The 27,254-nt window shown below is 46.3% G+C and overlaps 1 protein-coding gene across 1 annotated transcript in view; it reads left to right on the forward strand.

Annotated features, from left to right (window-relative positions):
- Positions 1-27,254, forward strand: part of LOC144769972 (protein FAM118A-like) — a 489,392-nt gene that overhangs the window by 293,255 nt on the left and 168,883 nt on the right. Inside the window, exon 6 of the mRNA XM_078654167.1 lies at positions 24,565-24,850. Coding sequence (XP_078510293.1) covers positions 24,565-24,850 — 286 coding nt within the window. The remainder of the gene's footprint in view (positions 1-24,564; positions 24,851-27,254) is intronic.

A 27,254-nucleotide genomic window follows, 5' to 3' on the forward strand; every position in this document is an offset into this window, starting at 1 on the left:
TCGCCCTCACCACGGACGTCTCCGTAAACCCGTGAGCTGGTATTGTGGATAAGCACAAGCACTACTCAGGGGTCTTGTGAATAAGTACCAAACCTAAAGTTGGCGGCGCCAAGTTGCAGGGATTCAGCCCAAGAACAGAACTATAAGTAGGATTATGAGACTTTAGTGCGTAGGGACTGAGTCATATTACCACCTTAGTACCCATGAGCCCAGGATTGACTAGCTATAGAGTCTCACTTGTCCTCCTATTCACTCACAGAGAAACAAGTGAATAGACACCCCAGAACACAAAACTCCCAAATCTCTCAGGACTCGCGGTCGCAAGACACACCCTTTCGTTCGCACTCTTGATCTTGTCCACAATAAGATCCGACAGAGACACAAACTAGTTTAAAATAATGATTTTAACTATGGTGCTCTAACATGCATTATACATGCCACAACATGAAGGAAAATGCATAATACAAATACTGTCAGCAAAGCAGCTAGGCCAAAAATCATGAAACAAGATGTCCTCATGAAAAAGACAATTTAGCCTAATCTCCCTCCTCTTGCTTAGAAGCTGTATTATTATATATTTGAAGTTCTCTGGGTTTTGTCTGTAGACTCCATACCTCAGACTATAGATGGCAGTTCTACATCATAGGTGCGGTCTCGCTCTTCTCCCTTGAAAGTTCCCTCTCCAAGTGTGTGTCCTTCTGCAAGTATCCCCATAATACCAAAGTATGACTTCCAAACAACAGCTGCATTGGGATGTTTTGTCTAGGTGCTAGGGCCTGACCAGAACAGAATAACAAGGGGCATCGTTTATCGACCTTGCTCACAATGTTCAGACTAAATCCCAGAAACTGGCAGAGAGTAAACTCAGCAGACAGTTCCCATGTGAAAAGTACAAACAAAGTATTTGCAAAAATAAAGCCATGTAGTAACGTGCACAAAGCCGCTTGCAGTTTACAGAGATCAGGCTAACTTAGTGAAGACGACAATGTCCCCTTGACCCACGTGACAAGGTGGATGCCTGCAATTTCTTCCGCAAACGAAATATTATAGCCTGAACAAGCAGAGATAGCTGACTACCCTGTAGTACAGAAATGTATGTCTAGAGAAAGAGAGAGAAATATAGACAGACAAGGACCAGAAGGGGAAAGGGAGAGAAATAAGGCATATAGCGAGGTGCAGCTTTAACTTCATAAACTGGCAACGTTTGCCCTGAAATTGCCCCTCTGGGTTCAGCTCTCTCCAACTGGCCCCTTTCTCACCCTGAGTAATGAAGCATTCCACATTGGAGAAGTAAGGGTTGCAACATGTCTGAGAAAAGGGTCCTTTGTGGCTGTGCATTCATGCAATACTAGAACAGCCGGGGCTGCCACAAGTCAGGCGTGATCTGCATTGATCTGGCAGGTTTGTCTGAATCCCAGGACCACTGAATGATGCCATTACTAGGCAGACTTCAGTCAGCCTGTGTACCTCTTTTTCAATCTGGATCAAGAACTGCTGCAGAGCTGAGGACAAAGGCTTCTTTGCGGACTCCGTGATTTGGGAGGTCACGTGGTCAGGGAACATGGCGGCTGGTTGACACCGGTCGCGAGAGCTCATGAGCGGTGGAGTGGAGAATCCTACAATGCAAAGCTTTTGGTAATGGGTAACAACGTGCTACGAAGTTGTGGCAAAGTATATTAGTGAGTAATTCAAGAGTTTTCTCCCCTGTCAGCATATGAGCACAGATATAGCTACGGAGGTTACCCCGCCCTTCAGGGGAGTTGGTGCTAGGCGGCGGTGTTTCTCCGGAGATCCCGGGCCGTGGCGGCGTGGATCGGGCTCAAGAGGAGCAGAGCCTGCGCTGCCTCTTCTGGGCATGTAACTTTGGCTGTGTACCCTGGGAGAGGAGCAGATTCAGATTGCCGGGAGCAGGTAATAAATCAAAAAGGATTGGTCTTATGCCTCCCTGAAGAGATTTGTCTACAGCAACCAAGATACAGCACGAAGGTGAAGATAAAGTGGGGGTGGGTGGAAAACAACCTCTCCTCCCAAGATTCCCCCATCTATGCTAATTTATTGAATGAGGAGTTGAAAGGTGGTAGAGGTAGGGGATTCACAATCCAAGCTCACATAGGGGAGAAGAAGGCTACATGGATTTCTGCTGCCGTTAGGGAGGCGCAATTGCCGCTGGGTAGGAACCGGTACCTCCTAAGTTCTGGGCCTGACAAAAAAGGTGTTGTTATAAGAACAAAGGTCCCTGCAGTTAGAAAGCCTCAAGCAGTAACCCCTATTAAAAAACGCAACCAGAGGGACTGAGAGATCTAAGAGGTGTGGGCCCAGGGAGACGCGTTCTATTCCTAAAACCCCCCTCCCTTAGGTCTTACTTCAAAATCATGGGGCAGGTTGCAGGTTCCGCAGAGGGGGTGGAAAGTAAGGCTGTGGAACAACCACCCCAGGCTGAGCCACTGCAGCTGGAAAAACCGCTTCTCCCCACTAGCAGAAAACCCAGAAAACTGAGAAGAAATTATACTCCATATGCAAGTAATTCAGAATGACATAACGGGTAGGGTATTGAAGGTAACAGTCGGAGCCAGAGTAATGGTGAGAGTTCGGGGTCGGATCATAGTCCGCAGGAAAAGTCCTCCTCAGAAAACCAGCTGGCTGATTTGCTCTATACTTTGAGACAAGATATCTTGGTTAAATGTGAGACTTCTGACTTTAATCAGAAGGACATTCAAGAAAAATGTGGGATACTTGAACAGAAAATAGATGGGATAGCCCAACGGACCGCAGCCTTAGGTGAGGTGAAGTAATTGTCAGCGGCGACGGCTGTAAACACCAGTGAAATTGTGGGGCTCAAATCCAAAATAAGCTGTTTCAAGAGGACTGGGAGAGGCTTGAACTGCAAGCCAGTACAATAATATCCGGCTCTTCAATATTCCTGAAAATTCTGAAAAAGACGATGTCAAAGTTTTTGAGTGTGAGTTGCTGGGAGGTCTACTTCAAGATAGGTCGGATAATGATTGGGACAGAGAGATACAAAGGGTGCACAGAGACACATTTAGGTTACACCCTGGGAGGAAAACCTCAAGGAAGATACTGATAAATGTTCTATCTTTCTCGGTCAAGGAATTAGTGCTGGGGCGTGCCCTGAAGGATCGTTTCTTGAAGTTTGGAGACCTCGGTTATCAAATCAGATCCGATATGTTTAAGAGAACAGCCAGAGGCAGTGGGAGCTGGGCACAAGAATGATAGACTTACACAGTAAGGGGGCCCAGCTACAGATGAAATTCCCTGCAATGCTGAAGATTATGTGGAAGAGTAAAAATGTACACGATTGGAGATCCAGAAGAGGTGGACTTCCTGCTGACACAGATGGAAGGCTCAGAAAAAAGGCACAAATATGGAGTTAGAGGATATATCTTATGTATGAGTCTTGGTTACCCCTTCTCTTAATATTTTGGTTCGGTTTGGATTCTCCATTCTTTAACTCGGGGGATCCCGAAAGGCAAATCTTCTTCACCTAGGGATAGGAAGGAGCGTTCCCCAAGTTGGGTGGGTGGTGGGGTGCACGGGGTGGAGGTAGCATACCGAAAAAAAGAAAAAAAAAATCCTTATTCTGTCATATGTTAGTGTGATTCTAGTCAAAATTAGTGTTGTTCTGATTCTTTTTAGAGAGGGAGTGGGAGTGGGTTACGAATATAGGTTAAGGTTAACGTGGTCTTTTTGGAGGGTGAACCATACCATAGAAATGAGTAAAAACCTGGTTAATTTCATATCCTGTTTTAGATCTGGGGGTCTCTAGTTGGCACAGATAGGTACTTGTGACAAATAGGGACCCTTGCCTCTAGTCAGGATAAGGGGATTACACGCCTAAAATAACCCCTGCTCACCCCCTTGGTAGCTTGGCACGAGCAAACAGGCTTATCTCAGAGGGAGTGTGTAAAGCATTTGTGACCACATATAGTAACCCAGTGCCAACACTACAAATGGACAACCCCCAAGGTTTATATAAAAAATAAGTATACTTTATATAGATTTACCACAAGACCATAAACAACAAAAATACACCATACTATTACTTTAAGAGGTAGTTTTAGCTTAGTTTAGTTCAGTTCGTAAGATGCAACACTTTGCGTCAATATACCTTACGATGTGTTGCGCTTCAACGACAAGCAATGTCGCAGCGAGGGAAATGCGGCAAAGTTCAGGTGCAAAGAAATAAAGACTTGAAGATCTTCCAGATGCGGCACGCTTCTCCGGGGATGCGAGAAGTTCTAGTTTTGATGCATGGACTGCAGCAACGACACCCTTGTTCAGAAGTGCGACGGCAACAGCTTCAGCTGCGACACTCTTCTCCCACGTTTGCGTGAAGCTTCCGCACGATATGACAACTACAGCGCCGACATCCTTGTTCAGAAATGCGACGGCAGCAGCTCCAACGGCGGCGCACATCTCGGGGGATGCCAGGCGCTTTCCTCGGTGCTGTGCAATGCGACAGTTCCAGTGGCGACACCCTTGTTCAGAAGTGCGACGGCAGCAACAGCGACATGCTTCGACCTCGTTGCGAGACTCTTCTCACGATGTGGTGCAGTGCGACAACTCCAGCGGCGACACCCTTGTTCAGAAGTGCGACGGCGACACTCTCCCTCTTCATTGCGAGATGCTTCTCTCGATGCGGTGCAGTGCGACAACTCCAGCGGTCGACACCGTTGTTCAGAAGTGCGACGGCAGCAGCAGCGACACGCTTAGTTTTCGTTGAGTCGTGCTTCCAGCTCCTTGCCCAGTCCAAACCATTTCTGAAGCACTCTGTTTACTAGACTTCTCCTTTCCTTTCACAGTGCGGGGCAGAAATATCAGACGCCCCACAGGAGGTGGAGCCAGCATTGTGGAAGGCAAGTACAGCCCTAGAGCACTTTATTGACAGGACTCCTTCTCTTCTTTCAGTGTGCAGAGCAGCGACATCAGCCGCTACCCAGGAGAGAGAGCCAGCATTCTGAAAGGCAGGCACAGCCCTATTCAAGGTTCAGGTGCAACTCCTCCCTCCCATCTAGAAGCAGATCTCTCTATTCACCACTGGGCTGACTCATCCCGTCTCTTGGAATCCCCCAGCCCTGTCACTCACAAACTCCCGACAAGGAATACACAACCTAGCAGAGGCAGGCTTGAAAGGTTAGGCAAGAAAATGCCTACTTTCTAAAAGTGGTATTTTCAAACACAGAATGTTAAAAACAACTTTACTAAAAGATGTGTTTTATCATTCAGAGTTCAGGCCTACTAAACTCGAATTTCCACCATGTTCTCTGAGTCAGTTAGGATTATAAGAATGTAATAATCTAACATCCCATTCTAGCCTAGGGTGAACAGGTAGCCTTGCAATAGTGAAAAACGAAAATGGCTGTAATTCACTATTAGGACATGCCACACACACCAGGGCTTGTCCTACCATATATTTACAATGCACCCTGCCCTTGGGACTACCATAGGGGTGGCTGATATGAAGAAAAGGGAAGGTTTAGGGACTGGCAAGTGGGTGCACTTGCCCAGTCAGCATGACAGTACCAGACTGCATGCAGGCTCTGCAATGGCAGACCTTAGACACATTTTACAAGGCTGCTTCTGTGGGTGGCACAACCAGTGCTGCAGGCCCACCAGCAGCATTTGGATTTACACGCCCTGGGCACACTCAGTGCACTGTACTAGGGTCTGACAAGTAAACCAAATAGCCAAACATGGAACTCCTGCTTAATATATCAATTTACAATAGGGAGCACTTGCACTGCGGCACTGGACAGCAGTGGCACAGTGCCCAAAGCATCTAACACCAGCAAAAATACATGAGGCAACAGCAAAAATGGAAGGGAGACCCATGCCAATGGTGCCAGGTCCGACATCCTGGAACGTGAATGGTCTGAGATCCAGGAAGAAGTTGGCTTTGGTTTCCGAATTCCTTAAGAATAGCGAGGCTAGTCTTATTCTGCTTCAGGAAACTCACTTAGGAAAGGGCAAGTGTGTGTTGCCGCATTTAATAAATTGATCTGGGCTCAGGATGTATCCTGTTCGGACCAAAGAGGCAGTACAAGAGGGCTGGCAGTCATTATACGAAGTATTCAAGGCATCAAGTTAGAAAGCTATCAGACAGACTCCTCCTGGGAGATGTTTGGTGGCCAATCTAAGGATACAAGGGATGCCAATAGTCTGCGCCAACTATTATGGTCCGAACGATGATGTCCCAGATGCCTTAATTAAGCTTAATTATTTACAACAAGGGGTGGCGATGGACAGAGTCTCTGAATTAAGCAGAGTACTCTCACCCAGTCAAGAGATCAGGGCTAGATCCAACACCGTTTTTTAGCTCATTGCACCATCCCAGTTTCAGAACCTGGCTGTATGCAAATTAGTCTGTCCCTGGCCCAGTGCATCATGGGAACAGGGCAGACCAGACTACAAAAGCCAATTCTTACACTGGGAAGGAAACAAGCTTCCGGGGACCGGTTTCTGGCATTACAGCCGTCTTCGGCCCGGCTTGCGTGGAAGGGTATGCTCAGACATGAGTCCCTTGCTCACTGCACCATCAGGATTCAAGCAAGCCGGGCCGAAGAGGCTGAAATGCCAGAAACCGGTCCCCGGTAGCTTGTTTCCTTTCCAGTGTAAGAATTGGCTTTGTAGTTTGGTTTGCCCTGTTCCCATCATGCACTGGGACAGGAACAGACTAATTTGCATACAGCCAGGTTCTGAAACTGGGATGATGCAGTGAGCTAAAAAACGGTGTTGGATCTAGCCCTGATCTCTTGACTGGGTGAGAGTTTTCTGCTTAATTCAGAGACTCTGTCCATCACCACCCCTTGTTGTTAATTAATTAAGCTTAAAGCATGCTTAATACTGGCTAGTGCTCCGGTTATCATCAGAGGCGATTTTAATATAGTACAAAATAAGAATATCGAAAGAACCTCCAAGGTTAAATATGATAGTCCACCCAAAACATCGGCGGTGCTTAAGACCATCATTCAGGAGCTTAATTTGGTAGATATCTGGAGAAGGAGGATGGGGGAGACAAAAGATTTCACCTTTTACAGTACAAAATATGGCCATCACTCCCTTATTGACTATTTTCTGGTAAATCGGAAGTACTAACAGCGGTCAAAGAAGTTAAACATCTTCCTGCCATCCTCTCAGATCATTCATCTGTGTTTTTGTCTTTTAGGCATTACAGTAAGACTGGTATGAAAAGGTGGAATTTAGATAGGACTATTCTGCTAAATGAAATAGTGGTATTAAGTATAAGGGACGAGGCTTCGGTTTTTTTCCAAGCCAATATGGGATCAGCAAACATCCAAGTCATCTGGGACGCTTTTAAAGCGTATCTGAGAGCTATAGGTCTATAATGGTGGAAAAGAGGCGAGATATTAAACAGCAAGAGGAGGAACTCTCCAAAAAGATTAAATATAAGGAACAGGATCTCCAAAAGGCATCATCGGAGGGCTCCAGTAAAGTCTCTTTGTTGAGTAAAGAGTTAGAACAGCTCCAAGCGGAAAGTCAAGAAGTCCTAGATAAGAGGCTATTGGATAGAAGGAGGGTTAGTAAGTTACAACATTGTGCATATGGAGAGAAGAGAGGCTCGCTTCTGGCTTGGAAAGCCAAATCAGATAAATCTAGAAATTTAATAAGGAGTCTAAGAGATGACGAAACAGGTGCCCTACTAGATACCAACTCAACAAAAGGCATGGAAGCTTGTAGGTATATGTGTCAGCTATATGAAGACGAAATTGCGCCGGGGAAGTAGAACATAGAGGCCTGGTTGGGGAAGATTGAACTCCCTAGTTTAAATGATGATCAAAAGAGGGCCTTAAAAGCCGAGATAATGGAGGATGAGGTCCGGGTACAGCTGAAAAAGATGGCATGGGGAAAGGCATACGGCCCAGACAGTCTACCGGTCTCTCCCTTCTCTGTCTCTTTCTCACTCTTTCCCTTTCTCTCTCCTCTCCTCTCTCTTTCTCTCTCTCTCTCTCCCTCCCTCTTTCTTTCTCTCTCTCTCTCTCCCTCTATCTCTTTCTCTCCTCCCCCTCTCTATCTCTCTCTCTTTCTAAGTCTCTCCCACTCTCTCTTGCTCCCTCTCTCTCACTCTTTCACTCTTTTCTCTTTCTCTCTTTCCCTCCCGCTCACTCTCTTTATCTCTCCTCTCTCTCTCCCCCCTGTTTCTATCTCTCTCTCCCTCTCTCTTTCGCACTCTCTCGCTCCCTCTCTCTCTTTCACTCTTTCTAACTCTCTCTCTGTCTCCCCCGCTCTCTCTTTCTCTGTCTAGCTCTCGTTCTCTCCCTCCCTCTCTCTCTTTATCCCTCTTCCCTTTCACTCTCGAATTCCACTCTGTGACACGTAATAACACACCACATAATTACACTCTACTAAATGCAACACACACTCCACATAATACCACTCAGTGCCACATGATTACATACCACATATTTACACTCTACTCAATGCAACATAAATAGACCCCTGATACCACTCAGTGCCACACAATTACAAGCCACATAAAGAACTAGTTACTTACCTGTACACTATGGTTCTCCAGTATTATCTTTCATAGATTCACATGCTTGTATCTTCCCCGTCGTCATGGTGGGAGTCTCCCGGTATATAATAACCATAGCAGTAGAAGAAAAAACTGCCTGGAAGCCATAGAGTAGTGAAACCACTAGGTAACCTCTCCTCCTCATTATGTGGCCCAAACTACAGCCAATCAGCAGCCAGCACCAGCCTACACCATTCCCAGCAGAGCCACCATACCTCAGATTTCCTACCGCCCAAGAGTGAGCTATGCAGGAAACCAGAGATAAAAAGGTGGTCTGCCTAAAGGAAACGGGGAGGCGGGAGGGCGCATGTGAATCTATGAAAGATAATACTGGAGAACCATAGTGTACAGGTAAGTAACTAGTTCTTTCTCCAGTATTCAATCTTTCATAGATTCACATGCTTGTATCAGAGTAGATAGCAGTATTTGTAGTTAGAGCGTTTCTAGGCTAGACCCCTTTCTTTTCTCGGGGCTGCGTGCCATAAATTCCTTTCAGAAAAAGAAAATACTAACAATAAAACTTTGCTATTTCAGATATTAGCACATATGGAAAAACCACATTATATAGAAAAAACATTTGAATAACATTCATAAACATGTACCTTATTTAAAAAGATGTCGTAGAACTGCCTGTCCCACTGCCGCATCTGTTTTCCATTCCGTGTCCAGACAGTAATGTTTCGTGAATGTATGCACATTCGACCAAGTCGCTGCTCTGCATATGTCTGGAAGTGATACTCCTGCTAGCAATGCAGAAGACGTCGCCATCTTCCTTGTATCGTGGGCACGGACTTTCATGTCGAGAGGCCTTCCTGCTTTCTCCTGACAAAAAACAATGGCGGATGCAATCCATCTGGAGATGGAGGAACGTGACAGGGCCAGACCTTTTCTGGGCCCCGAGTAGGAGACAAACAGTTGGTTTGATTTGCGAAAGCTTTTAGTCTTTTCAATGTAGAACTTTAGGCATCTGCCAATGTCCAAAGTATGGAGAGCTTTCTCAGCCGCTGTAGAAGGATTTTTAAAATATGTAGGTAGGATCACTGGTTCGTTTAGATGAAAAGACGAAGGTATTTTAGGTACAAACTTCGGATTAGTTCTTAGCATCACCTTATCTGGCCTGAATTGTATGAAGGGATCCTGTATAGAAAAAGCTTGGATCTCGCTAACCCTTCTGGCTGATGTGAGCGCCAGCAGTAATGCAACTTTCCATGACAGAAATTGCAGTTCAGATTTGTGGATAGGCTCGAACGGAGCTTTCATAAGTTGTGACAAGACTGTGTTAAGTTGCCATGTGGGTGGAGGACGCTTAATTGGAGGGAACCTTCTGAATAGTCCTTTTAAAAACTCCTTGATCAGTCTGTTAGACCACAAAGATGGACATCCTGGAGATCTTCTGTATCTAGATATTGCTGCCAAATGGACTTTAATAGACGAGTGCGCAAGCCCTGATCTGGCTAAATGCAATAAATAAGGAAGAATTTGCTCTGGAGAAGACGTCAAAGGATGTACTGCATGAGCAAGGCCCCAAATACAGAATCGCTTCCATTTAGCGGAATATGTTTTGTTGGTAGACAGCGCTGCGGAACTTTGCAAGATTTCACGACATTCCGGGGTGATATTTAATGACTGGAACTCGTGCTCAAAAGGTTCCAAGCCGACAATTTTAGAGATGTCAATTGCGGATGAAGTACTTGGCCTTTGTTCATGGAAATCAAATCCCTGGTTGGTGGTAGCTGAATTCTTGGCTCCACCGACAACTGGAGAAGCTCTGTATACCAAAACTGCCTCGGCCAGGCTGGGGCTATCAGTATTATTTGGCAAGGTTCTGATCTCATTTTCCTCAATAATAAGGGAATTAGGGGAAAGGGAGGGAAGGCATAAGCAAATATCCCTGTCCATCGGAGGTGAAGAGCATTCCCTCTCGAGCCCTGTTGGGGGAACCTGCTGGCATAATGTCTGCACTTCTTGTTGTCTCGAGTTGCAAACAGGTCCAGACTTGGCTTGCCCCACACATTGAAAATCCGATTCAGCTGGATTCGACATAGTTCCCATTCGTGGCAAATGTCGGATGACCTGCTTAACAGATCCGCTTTTGAGTTGTCTACTCCTGGAACATGTTCCACTTGCAGCGATATGTTTTGACACAGCAGCCATTTCCAGATTCTTTGTGCCTGAATCGACAGAGGTTTTGATCTCGTTCCACCTTGCTTGCGCAGGTAAAACATTGTTGTCGTGCTGTCCGTTCGCACTAAGACCGATGAACCTTGGATCCTGGGAAGGAATGCCTGAAGACCCAGGAAGACAGCTTTCAATTCCAAGAGATTGATGTGAAGTGTTGTCTCCTGAGGAGACCAAAGGCCTTGAACCTCTAGGTCTTGTAGATGTGCCCCCCAACCTCGTAATGAAGCATCTGATGTCATGACGTAGCTTGGAGATTGAGTTTCGAATACCAGGCCCTTTGTTAGGTTGCTCCTGATACCCCACCATGACATTGCACATTTGATCTGATGGGTTATGACCAGCTTGTCTTCGAAGGAACCCAGGGCTTGGACCCATTGTTTGTCCAGGGCTTCTTGCAACGGTCTCATCTGTAAACGGCAATTGGGAATCAATGGGATACAAGAGGACATCATTCCCAGTAATGACTTGAATATTCTGATGGAAGTGAACTTTTTTGTTGCTAGAGATGCAGTCAGATTCAAGATTTTTGTTACCCGTTCTTCTGATGGGTAAGCTTTCATTTCCTGAGTTTTCAAGATTGCTCCTAGGAATTGCAGAGTACAAGTCGGAAGAAAACATGATTTTTCTTTGTTTATCCGAAGGCCTAATTTGTGGAAGAGATCTGTGCACCTCCGAAGGGATCTCTGTGTTGCCTGAAACGATGGTCCTTTTATTAACCAGTCGTCCAGATATGGAAACACCTGGAGACTTTGTTGTCTTAAATGCGCCGCTATTGGAGCCATGCATTTTGTGAATATTCTGGGGGCAAACTTCAGGCCGAAAGGCAAAACTCTGAACTGGTAATGGCGCCCCGCCACCATGAATCGCAGATACTTCTTGTGTTTTTTGTGTATCGGAATGTGGAAGTATGCGTCCAACAGGTCTAGAGAGACCATGTAGTCTCCCTTGCGGAGCAGTAGAAGAATTTCCTGCAAGGACAGCATACGGAAAGAAATTTTCTTTATGTATGTGTTCAGATCTCTGAGATCCAGTACCTGCCTCCATTTTGATGATTGCTTTTTCCTTATAAGGAAGAAGTGTGAATAAAACCCTGTTCCTCGCTGGTCTGATGGGACTTCCTCTATCGCTCCTTTCAGAATGAGTGATGAGATCTCTGCTTTGAGAGCTGCCATATGTTGATGAACTCTGCAGAGAGGAGGACGATCTGGAGGCCTTTGCGAAAATTCCAGGGTGTGACCCTGTGTAATGATGTCTAATACCCATCTGTCCGATGTTATGGACTGCCAATGCGGAAGAAACTGAGAGAGGTAGTGGAACTGGTCGATCTGAAGAGGAATTGGAGGCGCCTGATAAATATCACTGTCTGCGACCAGAGTCTTGTTTCCCTCTGGCGGCGGACCTTCTTCTTCCTTGTTGTTGGAAAGAAGAGTTCGAGGACCGGTATTGCTGGTTGGAGGAGTATTGGCGGTATCCCTGTTGGTTGTAAGGTTGGTACCGATTTGATTGGTAAGAGGAACGTTGCTGTTGAAAGCGTCCTCTGGATCCTCGTCCACGAAAGGACTGATAACGACCTTGCTGTAAAGATCCCAAGGATCTAGCAGTATCAGTATCTGCTTTTATCCCTTGTAACGTTTCATCAATCTGTTTACCAAAGAGGCTTTCGCCATCGAATGGCATGTCCAATATTTTAGCCTGGACTTCCGGCCGAAAAGACGTAGCCTTGAGCCATCCTTGTCTCCGTAGGGTTACCGCCCCTGCCATCTGGCGGAAAGCTATAGACACTATGTCCATTGCCACGTCTATGGACTCCGACGCCGCTCTAGCCCCATCCTGCAGGATGGTAGTCGCCTCCTCTTTCTTGTCCTCCGGAAGGTGCGACAGTAACGGAGCGATGTCAGACCACATCTGTCTATTGAATCGGCTCAGAAGGGCCATCGCGTTGGTAGCCTTGATAGAAGCTGCTGCCATGACTGCAAAACGTTTACCTATGCCGTCCATCTTCTTGCCCTCCTTATCGGGGGGCACCAGACATGTTGCCATAGGGTTCTTGGAGTGCTTTTGCGCTGCTTGAGTTACAACTGAGTCCGGCCGAGGATGACCAATAAGACATGCTGGAGCCTTCTCTACAACACGATACTTTTTGTCCAGCTTGGGTATGGATGCTGGGACTGATGCAGGATTCTTCATTAGTTTGAGCCCTTCATCCCATATATGTTCAATAATAGGAATGGCTCTTACCGACTTCCTGGAGGACTCCTTGAAATCATAAAGGAAGCATTCGCTTTCCTTGATTGGCATATCCAGCTTAAATCTCTTTGCCGCTTTTCCCATCAAATCATGAAAGCTTGCTATGTCCTCTGGAGGAGAACTTGACTGAGGCAAAGGTGAAGCCGGGGACGTTGGAGCAATATATTGATCCCACTCATCTCCAACTTCCTCATCCTGAGGAAGTTCCCCTTCCTCCTCTTGATCATCCTGATCGGAATCATTTAAGTCATCACGAATTGTAATAACGTTTTGGATCTCCTTCTGAAGAGGAGGAGGCGGCGGCTGAGCCAGTGGTATTTCCTTTGCAGGTTGAGAGATTTTTCCAGTGGCCGCAGGAGCATTATCTTCAGGAAAGCGACGATAATAACTATCAATCATGCTTCTAAGGTCCGATATTAAAGAAATAGGCACCGACATGGCCTCTTCCCGCACAGGCGTATCCACCTCTTCTTCCTCATCATAGTGGTAGGCCTGGTGAAATGACTCGTATCTCATCTGGCCTTTGACCGGCCGCTCCGTAAAAGAGAAGTGTTCCTGTGCCTCCTGGTGGTCTTCCTCCTCGGAATCCTGATGTTTAATATGGAGTTGCGAAGGACTGTAAGCAACACCACAAGAACCTTCCTCCTCTGATTCCTGACAGTCCAGAATGGTAGAGGGCAGCAAGGGTGAAATTTTGGGCGTAGAAAATTCACCTTTTTTGCTCGTCAACGCTCCCGTCGACGGAGCAATGCTCTTTATAGAAATATATGTTGATGTTATTCTTGTTGGAGATGGCATCGCCAACGATTTTTTCATCGTCGACGGGGCCGTCGACGGGGCCGTCGACGGGACAATCATTCGCATCGTCGGCGGGATACTCGTCGACGAAGATCTTGCCGTCGACGAAGGTCTGGCACTCACCGTCGACGGAGTCGTCGTCGTCATCGTCGTCGACGAAGCTGTCGTCGTCGAGATTGTCGTCGTCGTCGTCGTTGACGAGACGGTCGTCGTCGAGGTCGTCGACGGCCTCGTCGACGGTCTGACTGAAATTTCAGTAGATTTCGTCGACGGAAGCGACGACGGAGCCTTCTTTTCTGAGGAAGGCTTGAGAGGAGTTGGAGGGAGTGAAGTAGAAGGTTCACCTTCCTTAGATCTTCCTGATTTTTGTTTCTTCACCTCACCCTTTTCCTCAGAGGACCCTCTTTTCAATTTCTTAGAGGTGTGTCCCTTGGCTTCTCCCTCAGACTCCGAGTCATGAGTTTTCCTTTTCTGAAGCCATAACAAGAGGCGCGCTTCTCTATCCTTCAGTGTTTTAGCAGAGAAGGTGCGGCAATATTTGCAGTCCTTAGGAATATGCTTAGGGTACAAACAGTACAAGCATTCCTTGTGAGGATCTTCAGAATACAGTCTGGCCTTGCCACAGGACCTGCAAGCTCTGAAAAGGCTCTTCTTGGGGTTTTCAGCCATATTGAAAGAAATCAAGTTTGATAATGAAGAACAGTACCTGACTTCCAACTGTGAAAGGTCAAAAGTTCAGTGAAGAGAGAATAAGCTGAGCAGAGCTCAGGGAGACTCCTTCTCACACGAAGGCGGTTGGAAATCTGAGGTATGGTGGCTCTGCTGGGAATGGTGTAGGCTGGTGCTGGCTGCTGATTGGCTGTAGTTTGGGCCACATAATGAGGAGGAGAGGTTACCTAGTGGTTTCACTACTCTATGGCTTCCAGGCAGTTTTTTCTTCTACTGCTATGGTTATTATATACCGGGAGACTCCCACCATGACGACGGGGAAGATACAAGCATGTGAATCTATGAAAGATTGAATACTGGAGAATTACACTCTACTCAGTGCAACATAAATACACTCCACATAATACCAGTCAGTACCACAGAATTATACTCCACATATTTACACTCTACTCAATGCAACAAAACTGCACTCAACATAATACCACTCAGTACCACATAACTACACGTCACATAATTACTGTATTCAATGCAACATACATACACTCCACATACCACTCAATTCTACATAATTCAACGTCACATAATTACTCTCTACTTAATGCAACATAAATACACTCCGCATAATACCACTCCGTGCCACAAAATAACATACCACATGATTGCACTGAACTCAATACAACATAAATGCACGCCTTTGGGTCAAGTTTGCGCTATATAAAAAAGCAACAAAAAAAACGTTTGCAATGCAATAGGTCTCGCATTACTGAATGTAAATGTAAATGTAAATGTAGTATACTTGTAAAGCGCACAGCTGCCCCAGCAACGGGGCGTCCCGGCGCTGTATAACTCTGGGGAACCCGTCCTGGCTTTCCCTGTGGGATGGTCCCTAGCTGGGAGTCCCCAAGGTGGAGCCAGGCATCCCCGGAATTGGTGGGGCCGTTGTGGAGATTAGGCAAGCTAATGCCCAGAGTTGCCGAGTGGAACCCCTGATTAGAGTAAGCACCGAAGCGAGAATTATCGAGTCCGCTGACCAAGGTCCACAACCCTGCAGCGTCGGGAATTGAAGCCTGGTCCCAGGCTGACTTCTGCTCTCAGGCCTGCCGCCTCTAACCAGTGAGCCACACTACTCCACTAAAGGTTAGCGCTACTGGTGTTGCATTATTATTAGCAATGCCAATAGCTCAAACTTTTATAATGCGAGACCTATTGCATTGCAAATGCTTGTTATAAGTGGGTGTGAACTCGTACTGTATGTGTATGAGTAAGGAGTGAATTTCAAGTACATTTCATTTGTATAACTCAGGGGAATACTGGTTGCATATGTATGAGAGGAAACTGCAGTTCTGTGAAATGTAGGAGGGAGTGACGAACTGTGAGTATATTTTATTTGTGTAAGTGCGGAACTGTAAGTGCACATAGTAGTATAAGTGTAGGGTGAAATGTGAGAGTTTGTGTATGAGTGGGACTTAACTGTAGTTATGATTGAGGGGTAAACTATGAACATATTTGTATGAGTGGGCCGTGAGCTCTGAATGTATATTCATCAGGGGTATGAACTTTGAGTCTGTGAGTGGGCAGTGAGCTGTGTTTATGTGTGAGAGGGGTACAGTGTATATGTTTATGTGTGAGGGGTAAACTGTACTTATTTGTATGGATAAGGAGTAAGAGGATATCTTATTTGCATGAGTGGATAGTGAGTTCAGTTTGTGTGAGTGGGGGTAAAGTGTAAGTGTGTATGTGTGAGGGGTAAACTGAACTTATTTCTATGGATAAGGAGTAAGCAGAGATCATATCTGCATGAGTGGACAGCTAACTGTGAGTGCATGTGATTGTTCTTTATTACTTCATAATCGTGAAGAGGAATTGTATATGCTGTATGCTTCACTGGCGTAACGAAAAGTGAGGGGGCCTCCCTTCACGGTACTTAGGGGGCCCTCCTCGGGGCTCAATCAGTAGCTCTCTCTGCCAGAGTTCAGTGCCGAGGGGCCCCTTTGAGCTAGGGGCCCCCCGCACCGCGTGGTCTGCGGGGGCCTGTGTTACAACCCTGGTATGCTTTATGAATTTCTACTAAGAAAAAAAAGGATACGGTTCACAGACTTTCAAGACAATTCTTTTAACAACCTATGCTGCCACTCCAGTAAGAAGAATCATCAATGATTCCTTAACTACTGGAATATTTCCAGAAGAACTCAAAAAGTCATACATACGCCCTTTACTGAAGAAAACAAACTTGGACCCGCTGAACCCTGACAACTACAGAACCATTACAAATGGACCGTTCCTGGGCAAACTGATAGAAAGAGCAGCGTTCGCCCAGATGTCATAATTCATTGAAGAGAATGACATACTTTCAGACTTCCAAACAGGATTCCGTCCGGGAAGAGGCACTGAATCTGCCCTCCTTGCCATCTGGGATGACCTAAAGAATACAGTTGACCGCAACGGGGTTGCTGCGCTACTCCTCTTGAACCTCTCAGCTGCCTTTGACACAGTTGACCATGACACTCTGAAACAAAGACTCTATGAAGCCGGTATAGAGGTAACTGCTTTAGACTGGATAGCGTCCTACCTTCGAAACAGAACTAATGTCATCCATACCCCACCTTTCTCGTCCAAACCATACTCCACAAAAGCAGGGGTCCCTCAAGGTTCTATCATCTCGCCTATGCTTTTCAACATCTAAATGAAGTCATTATCAGTACTGATCAATAAATTTCACCTCACGTGCTATAACTATGCAGATGACACGCAAATACTCCTTCAACTGGAATGCCCCAAAGACATTGGAAAATCACCAATTTTCAGGTGTCTCAGAGTCGTGGATCAGTGGATGACCTGGAGCCATCTCAAATTGAATGCTTCAAAAACTGAAATATTCACGTGTGGCGATTGGAGACATTACAACCCGCTTGCCGCATGGCCTGATGAACTGGGATCACTGCCTAAAGTATCGAAGGAAGTAAGAAACCTCGGAATGACCATGGACTCCAAGCTGTCGATGAATGCCCAAGTGGATAAACTAGCAATATCAAGCTTTGCCACTATAAAAACGCTGTGACGAATTTTCCCTCATTTGGAATTTCCACACAAGGTCCAAGCTACCATCTCTCTTGTTCTGTCCAAACTCAATTACGCCAATAGCCTCTACCACGGATCACCTTTAACGACTATGAAAAGACTACAACGGATTCAGAACTCGGCTGCCAGACTACTCTTGCATATCAAACCGCGAGACCACATCTCCCCTGCCTTGAAAGTCCTGCATTGGTCACCGGTTGCCAGAAGATCCACGTTCAAGTTGCTTTGTATCACCCACAAAGCAATACATGGAATGGGACCGCTCTTCATCAGGAATAAAATCACCAAACACATTCAACAAAGGAACCTCCGCTCTAAAGGAGCATCTCGCCTCAAAATCCCACCATACAAGAAAAAAACCATGGGTGGCACATCCTTCTCTGTTCAAGCAACCAAACTATGGAACTCTTTACCCCCCAACATAAGGTCCACCCACAACCACCTTATCTTCAGAAAACTACTCAAGATTTGGCTCTTCCCCACATAAGCACCATACACAAACAGAAATTTACAGCATATCCCTCTGTATACAAGCATTTTTTTCCAGCTGTAGATATGTACCTATCTTTGTGTATTACGTTGTATAAACATGTAAAATAATTATGTTGTTGAGAGAAAAAATAATAATAATAATAAATAAATAAAAATCATCTTTGGTCTACATGTACATACTTCCATTGTGCATCTATGTACCTTCCATGTACTTGGATCTGTGTGTCTGTTACTTTTCTCCTGAAAAAGCATATCCAATGCACTACCCTATTTCTCATCCTGTGACTCTATTAATATCTTTAATCTACATATACTTACCTCCTTTATGTATCTATATACTTTCAATGTAATTATGGATCTACATATTTATCACTTTCTTCTAATTTAGCATTTCCAATGCACTAGCCTATTCTCAGCCTATACTTCGCTCAATATATCTTCTAGCCCAACCTTCTGACTCATCTCAAACTTCTTCTACTACTCCTTCCAATGCACTATCCTATCTCTCATCCTATACATGTATCAATATATCCTCTACATCCACTCTCTCATTTATCCCAAACCCCATACCACTACTAAGATTGCCAAAATAACCCTTTCTAGACTCTCTCCTACTCTACCCCTCCTTGTATCATCTGACACCTCTTTTACTATACCAATCCCCTAAAACAAACCTTTCTAAAATCTTTCTTCTGAGTCCTCCCATCCAAAACTCATTTTTACTCATCCAAAAGCCTCCTCCTGTTGCTAAGACCTAAGAAAAATAAAAAATAATAATAAAAAATCTTTCACTCTTTTATCTCTCCACTATCCTTTTCAATCGAAATTAACAGACTAACATGTTCACTTCTCAAATTCCATATTAAACTATACTAATATACTACCCAAATAACTGAATAACATATCCACTACTCAAATTACTTCATATTTTTTTACTATACTCATTTTCAACACTAATCCTTTATGGGTTCCGGAGTGGCCTGCTACTCGCCAGAAAAGCGTTTCAACACCCATCAGGGGTAGCAAGTGCTATATGAATGTAAATCTTTCTTCCCCTTTTATCCCTCAGCTATCCTTCTCACTCCAAGCAACTGAATAAAATCCACCACTTCATATTTCACCATATTAATTCACCACTAATCCTTTGTAGGCTTCCTGAATAGCGTGCGTCGACAAGCGCTATATAAATACAAACCTTTGTCCTCCTCTATCCTTCTGCTATCATTCCAAATCCAAATAAATGACTAACCTATCCACCACTTAAAATGTACTTGCATGTTTCACTATACTAATTCAACACTAATCCTCTATGGGTCCCGGAGTAGCGTGCTACTCGCCGAAAAAGTGCTTTGACGCCTCGTCAGGGGTAGTAAGCGCTATATAAAAGCAATTATAATACAATACAATACAATACATATGTTGCCTTTGTCTTTAAAATATGTTTAAGGATGGAAACCAGAAGAGCAATAGAAAGGAGAGGTTCCCTCCAATGGAAGAGTGTAGAGTTGTTGGATGCAGACTCAGCCTGGGAGATACAATTTTTCCATTCATCCTAGAGCTCCATTGAGAAATAGTGAAGATATTGTTCTGTTGCTTGGGTCAATCTTTTGGACGGTCCGTCAATGTATGGGTTGTAGGTTTTTGATGAAAAATGTTTGATTCCTGTCACCTTAATTAATCCTTTTCAGACATGTGCAATGGATTGCGCCCTTCAATAAGAAATAATAATGTCTGGTAATCCGTGAAATTGAAAGCCATTATTAAGAAAAATGTGAAACACTTCAACAATAGTTTGGAATACATTACAGGAGATAAAATGCCCTATATTGATGAAATATTCCACAACTACTAACAATGTGGTAAACCTTTGTGGCATGGTGACTTAAAATATAAAATTCATAGAAATTCTTGACTAAGGTTGTGAGGGTACAGTAAGGCGCTGTAATTTTCCCATTGTTTTGCCTGAGTACACACTGAATCTTAACTGATATATTGTTGATTTCGACATATTTGACCACCAAAAATGTCTTTCTTTGCTTTAATTGCTCTGCAGTATGTGAATCATGGCACTTTTCCTTGACTTGTTATTGCTGTTCTAAATGAGGCAAATATAGAGCATTGTTCTGCTACAACAGAGATCCCTGTCTCTTCCTATGTCTTAAACTCTTTTGCAACCATTGGCCATCCATGATATTTTTGTTATGACAACAGCAGTTGCTGTGACTCCTGGCCACTTGCACCCGGCTTTACTCGTGCTTTCACCTTTGTATTTTCTTCCCTTGTCCAGTTCCCCACAGTCACCCTGATTTCTTGCCCTTTGTTGTTTGTATCATCTTGTTAGTTTGTCTTCCCTGTCAGTCTTCCTCCGTGGCTATGCTCTCCATCTGTGACTCCTGAGCTGGTCCCATAGTTCCACGGGGTCTCGTTAGAGCGTGCCATCTGCTTGCACAGTGTTATCATCATGTCTTATTTCCATTCAGTCGCAGGACTTCTTAGTAATGTGTGTTCTCTCACTCTTGGATGGAGATCTAAACTTGATAACTCATTTCTTTTAATCCCCACCACGGCTCACAGCACGCCGTCAGATATCGGCTCCAAAAGGACTCGGCGTTTCCTTGAGCTTTGCGCCAAGGTTTACATGGGGTTAGTTGCCTGACTACTGCAGGCAGTGCTGCCCAGTGGATCCCTGACTGAGTCGTTCACCAGTCCAGCCACTGGTTTTGTATACTTTTTCTTTGTGACATTGGTTACCTACACTTGCAGTAAGTTTCATGAGGTGCTGAAGAAGGCTGCCACACCTACCCCAAAGGCACAGGAAATCCCTGGTGGTCCAGTGGGTGCATTCCTGCTGCTCGAACACAGCCAAACACGCGATCATACAGCAGGCACCCACACAAGAGCGACACTAGTGGAAAGGAAAAACGTTTTTTTCCCCCTGCTGTGACACTTGCCACCGGATTGCCCCAGCAAGAGATCTTGCAAAACAACAGTCCTCCTTGTTTGACACGCTGGAAGCAAATGGCTCTCGTTGTGTCCCCAACGGGTACTCATAAGATCAGCATGCCGTGCGCGCGCCGACGTCACAGTCTCGCTGGGAGAGGGCTTGTAGATGGCAGCACAAGCGCTTCCTATATCATCCCCAGTGAAGGGATGTGGTAGAAGATTTGACAGCACTTCTTCCTCGGGTGGGTGCTAGGACATGCTGAACACCTGGGAAGCAGTTCTAAGGAAGTGCCCAGCACTTCCTTAGCACCAAGTGACTAAAGGCTTTCTCCGCTTTCCCTAAATTGGTTAGCAGAGTTGTGGTTTGAACAAAATGTTCACTTCATTAGCAAGATCTTTCACATTAACCTTGACAAAGGAGGGTAAGGAAATCAACTGACACATTTTACCAGGGAATACTTATCACACTGAACACATAGCCAAGGGAACTTTCATGTTGACTTGCCTGACGAACAGCACACATTGCATTATTATTATTAATGAGTTTTGTATCGCGCGTGGTTACCCTTGGGCATCCCAGCGCTTGACTGGCAGCAGCTTGTAACATCTGCTTCAAGTCTGAGCCACTGAAACTACACAAGAGCGTGGACATGGTCTTTCAGATCCCTTGTTTGCTACTGAGGGTTATTGTGTTGGCCCAGACAAGGATACTGAGCTTGATACTGTTTTAGCATGATCAGTCATTGTCTTGACCTTGAGCCTGAGGTATCCTTGCAAGAATGCAAGAACTGCTCTGACCACTGGAACTCCAATGACCAGTTGTTCAATCTCTCAAGCAGAATCCTTGGGTAATATTTCTTGGCAGTTTGTCTGGTCAGCCACAATTAGTGTGAGCCGGTGAATAGCTTTAAGTCCCGAGGATCCTCTTACTCCTTAAACCTAAGGAAGTTCATGCCCCTTTTCATTCTGAAAATACAACTTTAAAAAAGTTGGCATTTACTTGTCCTAACCGTTTTGTGCCTGCTACCTGTATCCTGTGGCATGAGACTGTGAATGGTTTTGCTGTCTCGCTTTGTGTATTCCTCCCAAACAATGAGACAAAGGGACACTAGGTGTTGGCAGAATGGGCTATCCTTCTAGGATGGCTGTGGGTAGAGCTGTGCTCTGCCCCACTTACACTTCAAAGAGATGCCTCCAGCGCGCATGCACCCATGCACACACACACACACACGCCCACACACACACACCTTGCGCCAAGACTTGATATTTAGAGCGGCATGTAGACCCACCACCCGCCAAACTTTGATGTTTAGAGTGGCATGTAGACCCACCTTCCGCCAAGCCTTGATGTTTAGAGCGGCGTGTAGACCCACCTTGCACCAAGCCTTGATATTTAGAGCGGCGTGTAGACCCACCACCCGCCAAACTTTGATGTTTAGAGTGGCATGTAGACCCACCTTCCGCCAAGCCTTGATGTTTAGAGCGGCGTGTAGACTCACCTTGCGCCAAGCCTTGATGTTTAGAGCGGCGTGTAGACCCACTTTGCGCCAAGCCTTGATATTTAGAGCGGCGTGTAGACCCACCTTGCACCAAGCCTTGATATTTAGAGGGACGTGTAAACTCACCTTGCGCCAAGCCTCGATATTTAGAGCGGCGTGTAGACCCACCTTGCGCCAAGCCTTAATATTTAAAGCGGCGTGTAGACCCACCTTCCTCCAAGCCTTGATATTTAGAGCAGCATGTAGACCCACCTTCCGCCAAGCCTCGATATTTAGAGCAGCATGTAGACCCACCTTCCTCCAAGCATCGATATTTAGAGCAGCATGTAGACCCACCTTCCTCCAAGCATCGATATTTAGAGCAGCATGTAGACCCACCTTCCTCCAAGCATCGATATTTAGAGCAGCGTTCAGACCCACCTTCCGCCAAGCCTTGATATTTAGAGCAGCATGTAGACCCACCCTCCGCCAAGCCTTGATATTTAGAGAAGCATGTAGACCCACCTTCCTCCAAGCATCGATATTTAGAGCAGCGTTCAGACCCACCTTCCGCCAAGCCTTGATATTTAGAGCAGCGTGTAGACCCACCTTCCGTCAAGGCTTGATATTTAGAGCAGCGTGTAGACCCACCTTCCGTCAAGGCTTGATATTTAGAGCAGCGTGTAGACCCACCTTCCGTCAAGGCTTGATATTTAGAGCAGCGTGTAGACCCACCTTCCGTCCAGGCTTGATATTTAGAGCAGCATGTAGACCCACCTTCCGCCAAGCCTTGATATTTAGAGCAGCGTGTAGACCCACCTTCCGTCAAGGCTTGATATTTAGAGCAGCGTGTAGACCCACCTTCCGTCAAGGCTTGATATTTAGAGCAGCGTGTAGACCCACCTTCCGTCAAGGCTTGATATTTAGAGCAGCGTGTAGACCCACCTTCCGTCAAGGCTTGATATTTAGAGCAGCATGTAGACCCACCTTCCGCCAAGCCTTGATATTTAGAGCAGCGTGTAGACCCACCTTCTGTCAAGGCTTGATATTTAGAGCAGCGTGTAGACCCACCTTCAGCCAAGCCTTGATATTTAGAGCAGCGTGTAGACCCACCTTCCGCCAAGCCTTGATATTTAGAGCAGCGTGTAGACCCACCTTCCGTCAAGGCTTGATATTTAGAGCAGCGTGTAGACCCACCTTCCGTCAAGGCTTGATATTTAGAGCAGCGTGTAGACCCACCTTCCGTCAAGGCTTGATATTTAGAGCAGCGTGTAGACCCACCTTCCGTCAAGGCTTGATATTTAGAGCAGCGTGTAGACCCACCTTCCGTCAAGGCTTGATATTTAGAGCAGCGTGTAGACCCACCTTCCGCCAAGCCTTGATATTTAGAGCAGCGTGTAGACCCACCTTCTGTCAAGGCTTGATATTTAGAGCAGCGTGTAGACCCACCTTCAGCCAAGCCTTGATATTTAGAGCTGTGTGTAGACCCACCTTCCTCCAAGGCTTCCTTTGCAACTCTTGATCATCCAATCCCTCTACCCTGCTGTGGGTCTGATCATGTCTAACCAATCTGGTGCTTTTGTCCCGCGTTTCTTGTGAGCATTCAATCCATCATTCTCAGACAAAAATCATCCAGCACACATTTTAAAATCTTTTTTTAAAACGAATCAGCTGTGACTAGTGGACAAGATAGCACCTTTTTCGCCAGCAAATAAATTAAGGTTAGAAAGGTTTGTCCTTGCCTCCCCTCCCTCCTACTCAGTCTCCTTCTGTGTTGAGCCCCACCATTCCAGGCTCCCGCTCCACCTCTAAGAGACTCCTGTTCACATGGGGTGCAGCTGAGGTTCAAGGAAGGCAAAACACTGTATGAACAAGTACGTGTGCAATTACAGGAGATAAAAAACAAAAAAACCTACCACGTTCTGTTTTTTATGAACAAAGTTTAAGACAATATTGAAATGATTTGAAAACAGACAGCAGTTTGATGTATTGGATTGCTTGGGTAAATGTTTGTTGTATGTATTTACATTTTCATGACATCTTGATTGTCCAAACAAATAGGGTATCTGACACGTGCAAATTCTTTAGCCCTCAGCTCTTTACTAACACACTTTTCCTTTATGACAGGATGCACTGCACACGTTGTACTACAAAAAATCGTTTGTGTTTCTTGGCTGTGGGGAATCTCTTCGCGACCAGATCTTCCAGGCCCTCTTTTGGCATAGCGTCGAGAAGAGCCATGAGTCGGAGCACTACATGTTGGTCCTCAAGAAAGACGACGACTACTTTTTTAAACTGCAGAAAGACATGCTTCTTCTTGGAATCAAAGTGATATCTTATGGAGACAGCTGCATGCAATTCCCACAGTATCTCAAAAGCGTCTTTTCTTTAATTTCCGAAGAGAGGAGATCAGGTAAGTTATATACCTAAACCTTGCTTTCCATGTTAGTTAGATGTAGTATGCTTTGTTCACGCATCACATGTGAGTAGGAACAAACTTGGCAAACCCTGCTTCAGGCAAGCCCTACTTCAGACAAACCCTGCTCTTGTCAAACCCTACTTCAGACAAACCCTGCTCTTGTCAAACCCTGCTTCAACCAAACCCTGCTCTTGTCAAACCCTGCTCTTGTCAAACCCTGCTCTTGTCAAACCCTGCTCTTGTCAAACCCTGCTCTTGGCAAACCCTGCTTCAACCAAACCCTGCTCTTGTCAAACCCTGCTCTTGTCAAACCCTACTTCAGACAAACCCTGCTCTTGTCAAACCCTACTTCAGACAAACCCTGCTCTTGTCAAACCCTACTTCAGACAAACCCTGCTCTTGTCAAACCCTACTTCAGACAAACCCTGCTCTTGTCAAACCCTGCTCTTGTCAAACCCTGCTCTTGGCAAACCCCGCTCTTGGCAAACCCTGCTCTTGGCAAACCCTGCTTCAACCAAACCCTGCTCTTGGCAAACCCTACTTCAGACAAACCCAGCTCTTGTCAAACCCTGCTCTTGTCAAACCCTGCTTCAACCAAACCCTGCTCTTGTCAAACCCTGCTTCAACCAAACCCTGCTCTTGTCAAACCCTGCTTCAGTCAAACCCTGCTCTTGTCAAACCCTGCTTCAATCAAACCCCGCTCTTGTCAAACCCTGCTCTTGTCAAACCCTACTTCAGACAAACCCTGCTCTTGTCAAACCCTGCTTCAACCAAACCCTGCTCTTTTCAAATCCTGCTCTTGTCAAACCCTGCTTCAATCAAACCCTGCTCTTGTCAAACCCTACTTCAGACAAACCCTGCTCTTGTCAAACCCAGCTCTTGTCAAACCCTGCTCTTGGCAAACCCAGCTCTTGTCAAACCCTGCTCTTGGCAAACCCAGCTCTTGTCAAACCCTGCTCTTGTCAAACCCTGCTTCAACCAAACCCAGCTCTTGTCAAACCCTGCTCTTGTCAAACCCTGCTTCAACCAAACCCAGCTCTTGTCAAACCCTGCTCTTGTCAAACCCTGCTCTTGTCAAACCCTACTTCAGACAAACCCTGCTCTTGTCAAACCCAGCTCTTGTCAAACCCTGCTCTTGGCAAACCCAGCTCTTGTCAAACCCTGCTCTTGGCAAACCCAGCTCTTGTCAAACCCTGCTCTTGTCAAACCCTGCTCTTGTCAAACCCTGCTCTTGTCAAACCCTGCTTCAACCAAACCCCGCTCTTGTCAAACCCTGCTCTTGTCAACCCCTGCTCTTGTCAAACCCTGCTTCAACCAAACCCTGCTCTTGTCAAACCCTGCTTCAACCAAACCCTGCTCTTGTCAAACCCTGCTTCAACCAAACCCTGCTCTTCTCAAACCCTGCTTCAACCAAACCCTGCTCTTGGCAAACCCTGCTTCAACCAAACCCTGCTCTTGGCAAACCCTGCTCATATCAAACCCTGCTTCAACCAAACCCGGCTCTTGTCAAACCCTGTTCTTGTCAAACCCTGCGCGTTGCGATCCCGGACGCCCGCTGGTGAGTGGGGCTGGGGCGCGGCCAAGGCCCGGGCAGCGGAGGTGGGTTTGGGCCTTGCTTCAGGCCCCGGCTGCTGCGGCGCGGGTCTCCCTGGTGCCCGTGCATAGATTGCTGCCTTGATTAGAGGCCCTCCTGGGGCCCACTGCCTTCTGCTGCCCTCGATGCTCCTGAGCGGCCTGGGGGCAAAGAAGAGCTACATCCACAAGCTTTCAGAGCAGCTGACATTCTTGTGACCTAATTTGTGCATTTTTGTCTGTTTTTTAGGTATTTCTGTTTTCCTCGTAGTTATTGTATTCCTGCCCTCTGGTGTGTCCCCCTGCCGCTACCTTCTCCATATCTCCGCTGTTGCCCACACTTGTAAACTAATTTGTGCATTTTTGTCTGTTTGTTAGGTATTTCTGTTTTTTCCCTCGTAGTTGTTGTACCCCTGCCCTCTGGTGTGCCCCCCCGCTCCCCGCTTCCCGCCGCTGTTCCCTCGCAGCCCCGCACCCTTTTCTTTCTGTACCCACCGCCCATTGGCCACTCCGCTCCCCCCTCCCAGCTGCTCCTCCCTCCCACTTGGCCTCATATGGAGTCCGTGCGGCGATCACGCAGCGGACGCGCGCAGCGGGCGCGCGGCGAGCCCTTTTGCGCCCGTCCCGCCTGGACCGTGCCCAGCGCCAGGACCCCTGGCCCTCACAAAGACCTGCCCACCCGACGAACTTACGACGCTGCCACCCTCCACGCACTCCACGCCGGCCGGAACCCCGCCTGCTACCGAGCCACCCCGAAACGGACCCACGGACCCTTCACCTGCCAAACCTGCAAATTCGCCTGCCTCCGACCCTTCCCGGGACCCGC

The sequence above is a fragment of the Lissotriton helveticus genome, chromosome 7, assembly GCF_964261635.1.
Source record: "Lissotriton helveticus chromosome 7, aLisHel1.1, whole genome shotgun sequence".
Lineage (NCBI taxonomy): Eukaryota > Metazoa > Chordata > Amphibia > Caudata > Salamandridae > Lissotriton > Lissotriton helveticus.